The 12,493-nt window shown below is 38.3% G+C and overlaps 1 protein-coding gene across 6 annotated transcripts in view; it reads left to right on the forward strand.

Moving 5' to 3' along the window:
• The window catches only part of LOC140196766 (copine-3-like), a 53,663-nt gene that overhangs the window by 33,408 nt on the left and 7,762 nt on the right, over positions 1 to 12,493 (forward strand). For all 6 annotated transcript variants that reach the window (XM_072256534.1, XM_072256552.1, XM_072256544.1 and 3 more), the window contains 4 exons: positions 5,341 to 5,436; positions 6,528 to 6,614; positions 8,796 to 8,855; positions 11,600 to 11,733. In XM_072256534.1, coding sequence (XP_072112635.1) covers positions 5,341 to 5,436; positions 6,528 to 6,614; positions 8,796 to 8,855; positions 11,600 to 11,733 — 377 coding nt within the window. The remainder of the gene's footprint in view (positions 1 to 5,340; positions 5,437 to 6,527; positions 6,615 to 8,795; positions 8,856 to 11,599; positions 11,734 to 12,493) is intronic.

Here is a 12,493-nt window from a genome sequence, read left to right on the forward strand (position 1 = left end):
CATTCTCAACTGGTTTTTCCTTATTAAAGTATGCATCCGACTATGCCTACTAATGTGCTACACTTTGCTGGATTTGACAGTATCTAAATGAAACACTTTTATACTAACCTTTGAATGGGCCAGTCACTTGAGGTAAGATGTATTATAAGTTGCCATGGTGATAGCTGACTTGTACATTTTTATCACTTAAACGTGGAAGCATTGTCATTTTATTTTCTTTATGTTGCTGCATATGTACATGTATTTTTAGGAAGCAAGGATCGGATGGGTCTATTGAGGAACATAGGGAAGCAAGAAAGGAGCTTAAGAAGGGGCTGAGAAGAGCAAGAAGGGGGCATGAGAAGGCCTTGGCGAGTAGGGTAAAGGAAAACCCCAAGGCACTCTTCAATGATGTAAAGAAAAAAAGGGTAACAGGAGTGAAGGTAGGACCGATTAGAGATAAAGGTGGGAAGATGTGCCTGGAGGCTGTGGAAGTGAGTGAGGTCAATGAATACTTCTCTTTGGTATTCACCAATGAGAGGGAACTTGATGACAGTGAGGACAATATGAGTGAGGTTGATGTTCTGGAGCATGTTGATATTAAGCGAGAGGAAGTGTTGAAGTTGTTAAAATACATTAGGACGGATAAGTCCCTGGGGCCTGATGGAATATTCCCCAGGCTGCTCCACGAGGCGAGGGAAGAGATTGCTGAGCCTCTGGCTAGGGTCTTTATGTCCTCGTTGTCCACGGGGATGGTACCGGAGGATTGGAGGGAGGCGAATGTTGTCCCCTTGTTCAAAAAAGGTAGTAGGGATAGTCTGGGTAATTATAGATCAGTGAGCCTTATGTCTGTGGTGGGAAAGCTGTTGGAAAAGATTCTTAGGGGTAGGATCTCTGGGCATTTAGAGAGTCATGGTCTGATCAGGGACAGTCAGCATGGCTTTGTGAAGGGCAGATCGTGTCTAACAAACCTGGTAGAGGAGGTGACCAGGCATATAGATGAGGGTAGTGCAGTGGATGTGATCTATATGGATTTTAGTAAGGCATTTGACAAGGTTCCACACGGTAGGCTTATTCAGAAAGTCAGAAGGCAAGGGATCCAGGGAAGTTTGGCCAGGTGGATTCAGAATTGGCTTGCCTGCAGAAGGCAGAGGGTCGTGGTGGAGGGAGTAACATAGAAACATAGAAAATAGGTGCAGGAGTAGGCCATTCGGCCCTTCGAGCCTGCACCGCCATTTATTATGATCATGGCTGATCATCCAACTCAGAACCCTGCACCAGCCTTCCCTCCATACCCCCTGATCCCTGTAGCCACAAGGGCCATATCTAACTCATACGTTCAGATTGGAGGGTTGTGATTAGTGGTGTCCCACAAGGATCTGTTCTGGGACCTCTACTTTTCGTGATTTTTATTAAGGACCTGGATGTTGGGGTAGAAGGGTGGGTTGGCAAGTTTGCAGACAGCACAAAGGTTGGTGGTGTTGTAGATGGTGTAGAGGATTGTCAAAGATTGCAGAGAGATATTGATAGGATGCAGAAGTGGACTGAGAAGTGGCAGATGGAGTTCAACCCAGAGAGGGGTGAGGTGGTACACTTTGAAAGGACAAACTCCAAGGCAGAGTACAAAGTAAATGGCAGGATACTTGGTAGTGTGGAGGAGCAGAGGGATCTCGGAGTACATGTCCACAGATCCTTGAAAGTTGCCTCACAGGTGGATAGGGTAGTTAAGAAAGCTTATGGGGTGTTAGCTTTCATAAGTCGAGGGACAGAGTTTAAGAGTCGCGATGTAATGATGCAGCTCTATAAAACTCTGGTTAGGCCACACTTGGAGTACTGTGTCCAGTTCTGGTCGCTTCACTATAGGAAGGACGTGGAAGCATTGGAAAGGGTACAGAGGAGATTTACCAGGATGCTGCCTGGTTTAGAGAGTGTGCATTATGATTAGAGATGAAGGGAGCTAGGGCTTTACTCATTGGAGAGGAGGAGGATGAGAGGAGACATGATAGAGGTGTACAAGATAATAAGAGGAATAGATAGAGTGGATAGCCAGTGCCTCTTCCCCAGGGCACCACTGCTCAATGCAAGAGGACATGGCTTTAAGGTAAGGGGTAGGAAGTTCAGGAGGGATATTAGAGGAAGGTTTTTTTACTCAGAGTGGTTGGTGCGTGGAATGCACTGCCTGAGTCAGTGGTGGAGACAGATACACTAGTGAAGTTTAAGAGACTCCTAGACAGGTATATGGAGGAATTTAAGGTGGGGGTTTATATGGGAGGCAGGGTTTGAGGGTCAGCACAACATTGTGGGCCGAAGGGCCTGTATTGTGCTGTACTGTTCTATGTTCTATATTTTTCCATGTAACTTTCCATGATACTGGTTATTAGCCAAATATAAAGATGTGGTGGAACTTATTTGCATGTCTTTTGACCTTTTTCATTAAAATTTCAACCCCCTCAATAATTTAGAGGCTAAGCTAACAAAATTGTCATTCATTGACTTTGAAGCACAGTGGAAATGACAGGATGGTTACTAAAATAAACTAAAGCATAATCGGTCATATTTTTCCAGCACAAGTTATGTCCAATCCCTTAGATTTGCTAGTGCATATTAATACTCTGTACATATTGATATCAGTCAATTGAATTGTCCCTTGACAAAAATAAATTAAAATGCATTTTAAAGTTGATGAAAAGTTTTCCAAACTTCAGTTTAGATTCAGGTGAATAAGTAGCTGTGCTTATGTTTTTCTTTGTAGGAGCTATCCAGGAGCTATCATTTGGCAACTAACTAAAATGTTTTATCAAAATAGAGTTAATGATGAATCCTTCTTGCTGTCTTAGAATGGGGAAATTGCCTGGCACAGTGAATTCCAAAATGACAGTTTTGTGGTCAAATTGGAGTTGTGTGTAGATTAACTTCACAAGCTGCTGATCTGTATAGCTTGTGTACACTCTGATTTTATACTCACTACCCTCCTTAGCACTGTACCAACTGGCATCATTCACCCAACAAATGTGGGCATCATAGGTGCTACTTTGGAGTTCTAACTGCACACAGTACTATAAGTGTGCTGTGCTAATTTCCCACAAATGTAATTTATTGGCATTTATGATCTACTTAAATTTTCAGAATATTTAGAATGCCTCTTCTATTGAAATCTCACTTTTGTTATAACAATAAATATAATGCTAGAAATCTTGAAGAGAGAAATGCTGGAAACAGTGCGACTGTATTTATGCCAAGTGAAACAAAGTTAACATTTGAGATTCAGGGCCCTTTATCAAAACTGAGAACAACTGAAATATTAACCCTTTCTTTCCATGGATGCTGCCTTAATTGAGCGAGTTTCAAAAATTGTTTTTGGACACAGGCTAATACAGTGGATTCTGGTTTATTGGGATACATATGTACCTGTACATTTTGGCCCACTAAAGCTGCAGCCCCAATTAGCTGAACTTGCATGGAAATGGTTAAAGGGGTGGGTGGGTGTGTGTGTGTGTATGTTTATATATATATATGTGTGTGTGTATATGTGTATATATGTGTGTGTGTATATATATGTGTGTGTGTGTATATATGTGTGTGTGTGTGTGTGTATATATATATATGTGTGTATGTGTATAATATGTGTGTGTGTATGTATATATGTGTGTGTGTATATATATATATATATATGTGTGTGTGTGTGTGTATATGCGTAAATAAAATACAGACTACCATTTAACTGAGTAACAAATAACGTATTTAAATGACATACTATTTATTATAAATTACTATACATTGCACATTTAGACGGAGACGTAATGTAAAGATTTTTACTCGTGTATGTGAAGGATGTCAATTCAATTCAATACAGAACAAATTAGAACACTATAATACCAGTACTGTGTTATTAAACTGTGTTAGTCCCTAATGGTTATCGACAGAGGAATTCATCCTCCAGTGTACACTGCCATGTTCTTTTGGTTAACTGTAATGAGCAAAATCAGTGCAAACAGCTAGTTCAGATAATAGACTACTTTGACACAATGCTTTTGATGATTGCATCTTCCAAATCTTTACACTGTGACATTTAAGATGCTTGTCAATAGCTTAATTCTTCTTAGTTCTTAAAGTAGTGAAATCATTTCATTTTCACACTTGGCCTTTCTGGCATCTCCAAGCTTGAGTTCTTGAAACCACAGTGAGCAAAACAGTTCTGAATTGCCTTATTGTTTATTTCTTTCCAATTATCAGTGACAAAAATCACTGCTTTTTGCACACAAACACTTGCAACTAATATTATTTAAAAACTGTTTGCTCTTAGCATGGTGTGGTATCTAACAGCCACAAGTGCACGTGACTGATGCTAGTTAGAAACTGTTTGGCAAAAGTCTCCTGTTCCAATTAAGTTGCATAGTGTTCCAAATAAACGAAGGGAATCCCTGCTATTTTTTGGATCAGTTTTTTATCTTTAAGATTCGTCCCAAATAAGTGGTTGTCCTGATTTAATCTTAAGTGTTTATTTTAGTTTTCTGAAGGAGTTATTTTTTCCAATATTGCTTCTGTAGATGCATTGTTCTAGGAGAATTTGCCTTCAACAATTTACTGTACCTTGTATGCTTAGCCCAGTGGTGTGAACCTTTTTGAGAGTAGGTATATAAATTGCTGATAAGTTTCTTTTAAAAAAAATTCTCTTGCATGTCACTGTAATTTTGATCAGAGATTATGATTGATTATGAATTAGTAACAGGAATAATGGATATTTTCAAGAAAAAGTTTGTCCTGTTGCTTGGTATTCATTGTCTATTAATAAAACTGTAACAGACAGATTGTCATAAATGAAGCATTATAGAAAACCTGTTCAAAATTATTACTCTTAATTGTTTAAAAATACAAATGCAAAATGACACAATTTCCTAATAGTACTGTCATTGTAACCATTTGTTTTCCAAATACTGTTGTGTACAGCAGGTCTGCAAGAATTTAAAACTTATTATATAAGATCAAGTGTTCTTGCAACTATCTTGCCAAGTTGGCAGGAGACTTTTCCTGTGAAAATATCTCACTGCTCTCAGATTGTTTTAAAAAAATAATAATTTGCTGCTTTATTTGGCAGTAAAGATGATCATTACGTAGCTTATTATTATAGGTGGGGTTTACAGAACTGAGAGGCTTCACTGCATGCCATGTGTCAGCAAAAGTTTTGTGTGTGCCATCTTGGACATGCATACCACGGGTTTGCCACCCCGGGCTACTCAATTTGAATGTGTCTCAGGTATAGAAGTCAGCTGCACCAAAGAGATGCGATTGTTCAGGGTGTGGAAAGAAGAATGCTTGATACTGGATTCTTTTGCTGATAAGCTCACTGTGTTGCTTCACCAGGTGGAATGCTATGATTATGATAATGATGGATCTCATGATTTAATTGGAGCATTCGAAACCACTGTTGCCAAAATCCAAGAAGCAGCACAGAGTGGAGTAAGATTTTATCTTGAATTTGGTCCAATTTTTGCATTTGTTGTCTGTTAGTATATTTGTTTATAATTTAATAATTGGCCTTTGATATGTGATATGCTTTGTATTTGCTATCAGATCACTCATGTTTTTGTAGAATTTGCACCAGAGAAATGGATCATTAGAATGTGTCCTGCTTTTAGTTCTGGATTAATCTTCCTCCCTTTGCAGAAATGCACTTTATTCATAGTTATGCAATATGGGAGATTTCAGTGACTTCATTCCTCAGAGCAAGCATGTCATGGCTTTCATTTACAATATGTGTAGAGTGTCACCGAGTCACTAATGTGTCATTCCCAAACACTCCATCACTGTTGCCAAATTTACCCACTGCTCCCAAATTTATTCACTGTTCACTCCAACTCATAATCTTGGAGCCCTCATCCTGGTACAACTTTCTTTTAGGGAATGGTAAAAACTTCTCATCTGTTGTTAGTGTAAATGCACCTTTCTACTTGGTGAACTAGTTATTGTAATACCAAGCCCAAGTGTAAGCCTTGGTTAATCTTTCCCCTTTCTCTTTTCCAAATACATTTTGGAGAGCTTGTAGCGAGGAGGGGTTACTGTGACACCAATGGGTTTAGAGAAACTACTGTTTCTTTTGGCTCCTTGAGAAGGGAGTCTCCCCCCCCCCCCCCCCCAATAACTTATTTACTATTTCAGCAGTTGTAGGTTGAATCCAAGTTAGGCTGCTGCATGCCTCCCTAACCATTGCTATTTAATCTCAGAGACCCTTAAACAGCTGTTAGGTCCTCTTGATATGTGGAGACATTATAGTAGTGAGTGTGATTGGGCACTGGTCATCCTATTGCTAAATCTGTATGGATTCATTGGGTAGAAGATGTCTTTATATTCTAACTTTTCCCTTAGGATATGGCATTAATCTGGTGATAAATACTATTAGTTCTCAACTAAACATTCAAAGGTAGGCTTAATTTCTCTGGGTAATTTAGAAATTAACAGCAATTCATGATTTTTTTTTCAATTTTGATGTTTAATCAACTCACTGGATTATTATGGTTACATAGAATTTGATGGTGGTGTTTCTATTTTAGGCTGCATTTGAATGCATAAATCCAAAGAAAAAACAGAAGAAAAAAAATTATAAAAATTCGGGGACTGTGATTATTAAATCATGTGAGGTATGTTATGAAGGACTACATTTTACAATTAGCAGCCTATACTATTGTCAATTAAACATAATACGTTTGAATTTGTGAACGTATAATTTGTTCTTTACCTCATTTCAATAATGAAAAAGAAAAAAAGTGAATGTACAGTATTTATAACCTTTTTAAGCTTTCAGGCTCTATTTAGACCATGAAACGTGTTCAGTGTATCAAATGTAGTCACTACTTTCTAGGCATTGAAAATCATTTTGTTCACAGCAAATAGTGAGATGGCTCAAATTAAACCATGCTTCATTCCCATGGTGTGAGGAAAATTACACTATCTTCATATTGAATTTAAAAATGGTTTGATTTTATTATCCCCATGAATGATGAACTGCTTCATTGTTTTAAGGTATCACTCTGTTCTGCATAACTGAAACAAAGAAGATGGAAGGGAGTGTTAATTGGGGTGATAATAATAAAAAATGAGAAGCCTAGAAAGGGCTAATGCTAATGCAACATTGGGGCTAGAACCCACAAATATTTGTGTTGAGCATGAACACTCAACGAACAAATGGATCATGGTACCAAGTGAAATCAATCTCTAGGCTTTTCATAATTTTATATATGACAATTAACTCTTCATTTTATCTTCTTTGTTGCAATGGAAACAACATCAGCCTGTGTTCAATTTTTCAAACCTGGCAAGGTCTTTATAAATTTGCTCTGCACATTTTGTAGTACAGTCTAGCCTACCTTGTAATGTAGTAATGAGGGTTGCGGGCAACACTTGATTTAGGGCAGGAAGAAGAAGCGACAAATTGAAGAGAACATCTTGAAATGTATTGAACAGTCTGTCACCTTGATGTTTTGTAACCCAAGTGGGCCTTTTTTTTAAAAAAGTGTGTACACAATATAATCATGAGATCATAAAGTGATTATAAAAGTTAAAATTTAAAATGTACTTGTCTCAATTTTACAACTCCCCATCTCCCCCTTTTTTAGTTTGGCTTGATTTTAGTGTCCAGAGTTGAGGTGGGTGAAGTTGTTTTGTTTTGCATTTGAGCATCTATAGTGGTCGACCACTGTTCATTGGGATACATCATCAGAACTTTTCAGTTAACTGCTCTGAGGTGAATGTTTTTCTTTTAGCTACTGGATTTTTACATGTTTATATGCAGTATTTTTGCTATAATTTTGAATCAATGACTGCTAATTCCTTAAACCCAGAGGAAATGGATGGGGTAGGAGCCAGTTTTCATCCAAAGGCGGGGTGGCTTAAAACTAGATATCTAAAGGGAGAGATTTACAGAGCAATCTGAGAGGTAGGTTTTCAGTGTAGTGGTTATTTGGAATGAACTGCCCAAGAAGCTGGTAGAGGCAGATACAATTATGAAGTTTAAAAGGTATTTGGATAGAGGGAATTGGGCTGAAGGGCCTGTTTCTCTTCTGTGCACCTCCATGATAAATTGCAGGCTCTTACACTAAATGCTGACATGGTAATCTAGAAAATTCCAGGGCTGTGATCTGAGTGATTGGACCCTGATTATGTAGGCTTGGTTCAGCTTAGTGTGAGGCGAATGTTATAATCATGTGATTTGTTGTCAACAGCACCAACAGAAAAGCATGTTACGTAAGGGTTGAGAAAGCAGGAAATGCACCTTTGTAGTGCAGTTTCTTTTTATCTGGCTGGTTTTCAAAAGGGCCATTCTGGGTACTTTATTGAAAACCACCTAACGGACTTATCAGGAAGATAGAAGCATAGTGTAATTGAGTCAAAAATGCGCACAGGTGGGTTCCCGTATGTATGTGTTAGCTCTTTTGTTTTTCTTAATATATCAATCACCCAGATTTGAATATTATTTTGAAGTGGGCAGAGGTACTTTGTGTTATAAGTATTGAGTGAGATAGTGTTTGAATTCATGAACATCAGTGAAATGGGCATACATGGCAGATGTGATTATCCATATTAAAAGTGAACTGATTTAGTTGAAACAATATAAGATAGTAGACTCTTAAATGGTACTGAGGTGGAGTGGAAATGTAAAAGGAGATGAGGGTGCATGTTGGCTTGATGGTACAAGGATGCTTCTTGGAGTAAGCCCAGAGATGAAGGACTTGTGTGAAGAGATTGAATACTGAAGAAAATGTTCTTCTGATTTTCATTATGTATTATCATATAGTTAATACAATTAAATTTTCAATTAACAGATTGTGAAAGAATATTCTTTCCTGGACTATGTTATGGGTGGCTGCCAGGTGAACTTTACTGTAAGTAACTAATTTATTTATAATTTAAACATGAACATGGGAGCAGGAGGAGTTCAACCCCTTGAGCCTGTTCATTAAGATCATTGCTGATCCAATTGTAACCTCTTCTGCTATCTACCCAAGGAAACCTTTACTTTTGCTTTTCAAATATTTATCTAGCTCTACCTTATAACAATTTTGGAATTTAAATACACTTTGAGGAACAGAGGTCCAACTGCTTGTAGCCATCTGAAAAAGGAAAAAAAAATCACCTTGTCTGTCATAAGATGGCGATCTCTTTTTGAACAATGATCCTATATTCCAGATTTACCCACAAGAGTAAACACCCTGTCCTCATCCATTCTTAGAATCTTGTATGTTTCAACCAAGTGCCTTCTCACTTGTTTTTTTTCAGTGGGCTGCCATCTTGCAAGCAGTCACTTGATGAGGTAAAGTGAGGTTTTGAAGGAGCTCTGGGGCCTTTGGAACTTTTTGGTGGACAGCAATCAAAACAATCTCTTAATGCACTCGGCAGGGGTCAGTTTTGGAGCGGTCAGCCTTTGACTCAATAAGCTTTGGCATAGGCTAGAATTTTAAGTTTGAAGTTAAAGATATAGCAAGTGTAGGCAGGATGGTAGTTCAGAATCGGGTTTAATATCACGGCATATGTCATGGAATTTGTTGTTTTGTGGCAATATTACATGATAAAAATCTATAAATTACAATAAGTATATATAAAAATGAATTAGTAGTTCAAAAAGAGAAGGAAGCAAACACTGAGGAAGTGTTCATGGGAATCTGATGACAGTAGGGAAGAAGCTGTTCCTGAAATGTTGAGTGTATGTCCTCCGACTCCTATAGCACCACCTTGATGATAGCAATAAGAAGAGGGCATGTCATGGGAGTCCTTAACGACAGCTGCCGCCTTTTTGAGGCATCACCTTTTGAAGTTGTTCTCTGTATTGGGGAGGCTAGTGCCCAGGATGGAGCTGGCTGAAGTTACAACTTTCTGCAGCTTTTTAGGATCCTGTGCAGTGGCCCCTCCATACCAGATGGTGATGCATCCAGTTAGAATGCTCTCTATTGTACACATGTGGATATTTGCGAGTCTCTTTGGTGACATACCAATTCTCCTCAAAGTCTTCATGAAATATAGCCACTTTCATGCCACCTTTGTAATTGCATAATATGTTTGGCTCAGGATACATCTTCAGAGTTGTTGACACCCAGGAACTTGAAACTGCTCACCCTTTCCACTGTTGATCCCCTGATGAGGACTGGACCCTGTTCCTTCGAATACCCTTCCTGAAGTCCACAATCAATTCCTTGGACTTGATGACGTTTAAATGCAAGGTTGTCGCTGCGACACCACTCAATCAGCTGATCTACCTTGCTCCAGTACACCATCTTACAAACATAGAAAATAGGTGCGGGAGTAGGCCATTCAGCCCTTCGAGCCTGCACCGCCATTCAGTATGATCAGTATGACCTTATCAGCATTTGAAATTCTACCAGCAATAATTGTGGCATTGGCAAATTTATAGAAACCATTTGAGCTGTGTGAAGCCACACAGTCGTGAGTGTAGCGAGAGTAAAGCAATGGGCTGAGTGTTCATCCTTGAGGTGTGGTAGTGTTGATTGTCAGTGAGGAGGAGATGTTCTTCCTGATCCATACTGACTAGTCTCCAGGTGAGGAAGTCAAGGATCCAGTTGAAGAAGGAGGTACAGATGCCCAGATTTTGGAGATTGTTGATTGGAACTGAAGGTATGATTGTGTTGAAATTGTGTAATCAACAAACAGCAGCTTGACGTATGTATTGATATTGTCCAGGTGATCCAAGGCCAAGTGGAGAGCTACTGAGACTGTATCTGCTGTTGTCCTCTTCACCCTGTCTTTGACACAAAATTTGGCTCCTTATTCAACTATAACCTTGTGTTCAAAACTCCTGCTTACCTAGTGATTGTACATCAACTAATATTTTCAACAGATTTCCATTGCAACGGGGGAATAATGGAACTATGCCACTGAAATGTGCTTTGGTTGAATTGGTCTGCAGCCATTTTGATTATACAGGGAGCTCAAATCTGAGTAATTGACAAAGGGAAATTTATAAAGTTAATGAGAAATGACAAAGCAAAAATGTGGAGTAAGAGAATAAATAATGATGACCAAGAATCTGCCAAGATGGGTTGGAGCAGAAAAAATGTGTCTATCTCCATCTGGAGTCAGAGGAGGTAATACTAATAAAGATATAGAATTGAAGTTTCTTTATCAAAACTAAATCAACACGCATAATGTTAGATAAATTACTGACAAATAGAAGTAAATGTGTTGGGCATTACAAAGATATAGTTCAAAATGATCAAGATTATGAATGAAATATTCCAGGATACTTTCTTTTATGCCTATTTCAAAAGTTATTTGAAAAGGGGGAATCTGATGAATAAAAGATAAATATTAGTAGTAGAAAAAAATACAAGTAAAATGATCAGTTTCAGTGGAGTTACAAAATTTGCTCAGCCACAGTTAAGGATCCTGTGCAATGAACTACTCATATCCTTTTATGCAACTATTTTAAAACTAATAGAATCATGGTCACTGGATCCAAAGTGCTTGCTGACAGATACTTTTGCCACTTGCTCTACCTCATTCTCCAGGAGGAGGTCCAGTGTTGTTCCTTCTCAGTTATTCTCAAATAGCAGAAAATGCTGGAAATGAAACAAATCATGTCCATATCAATGTTTTCTTATTACTTCATTCTAAGGTTGGCATTGATTTCACTGGCTCCAATGGTGACCCTCGTTCTCCTGATTCTCTACATTATATAAGTCCTAATGGGTATAATGAATATCTGATGGCAATCTGGTCTGTTGGAATGGTTGTTCAAGACTATGACACGTAAAGTATTCCTTTTGTTTTGCCTGTTGTGTTTGTTAGAAAATAAGGATGTTGCAAATACCTAAGGAATTTATCTAATCATTAATAGATAATAGGCTAAGTTATAATTTAGCCTCTGTTTGCAATTTGTAGTTAATAATTTAAGTAGTTTTGTCTAAAGTCCATCTCTGGCCCTTCTCCCTCATTCCTCACCAACTCACCCATTTGTAATTGATATTTGGTATGGAAGATCAGATGGCTTGTATCACAGATAATTCTTTTTGAGCAATGTGTAGTATTTTGATAACAATATTTTTACTGTAATAGAATTATTTCTAGAATCTTCCATTCCAGGTTCACTGTGAACAATAGCTGCTAATCTCAAATTTGCCAAATCTAGATGAGGAAGATGAATCCATCTATCCTAAGACATGTCAGAGTTCAGTATGAGGCCTGACCTCTTACTACGCATTAGAAAACCCCTTAACAGATAACAATTGCATCCCCACCCTTTCCTACACCTCAGCTTCAGCATGGCAGTTAATGCAGTGCTTTGCAGCAACAGTTGTAAGATCAGGGTTGAATTCACGATTTTGTATATTCTCCCTGTGACCACATGGATGCTCTGGTTTCTTTCCACATTCTCAGGATGTATATTTAGGGTTAGTGAGTTGTGGGCATGCTATGTTGGCACAGGAAGTGTGGTGACAGTTGTAGGCTGCCCAGCACAATCTTTATCTATTCTTTATCTTTCATTTTTAAATGATGGGGATTTCATTTT

The sequence above is a fragment of the Mobula birostris genome, chromosome 1, assembly GCF_030028105.1.
Source record: "Mobula birostris isolate sMobBir1 chromosome 1, sMobBir1.hap1, whole genome shotgun sequence".
NCBI classification, from domain to species: Eukaryota; Metazoa; Chordata; class Chondrichthyes; order Myliobatiformes; family Myliobatidae; genus Mobula; species Mobula birostris.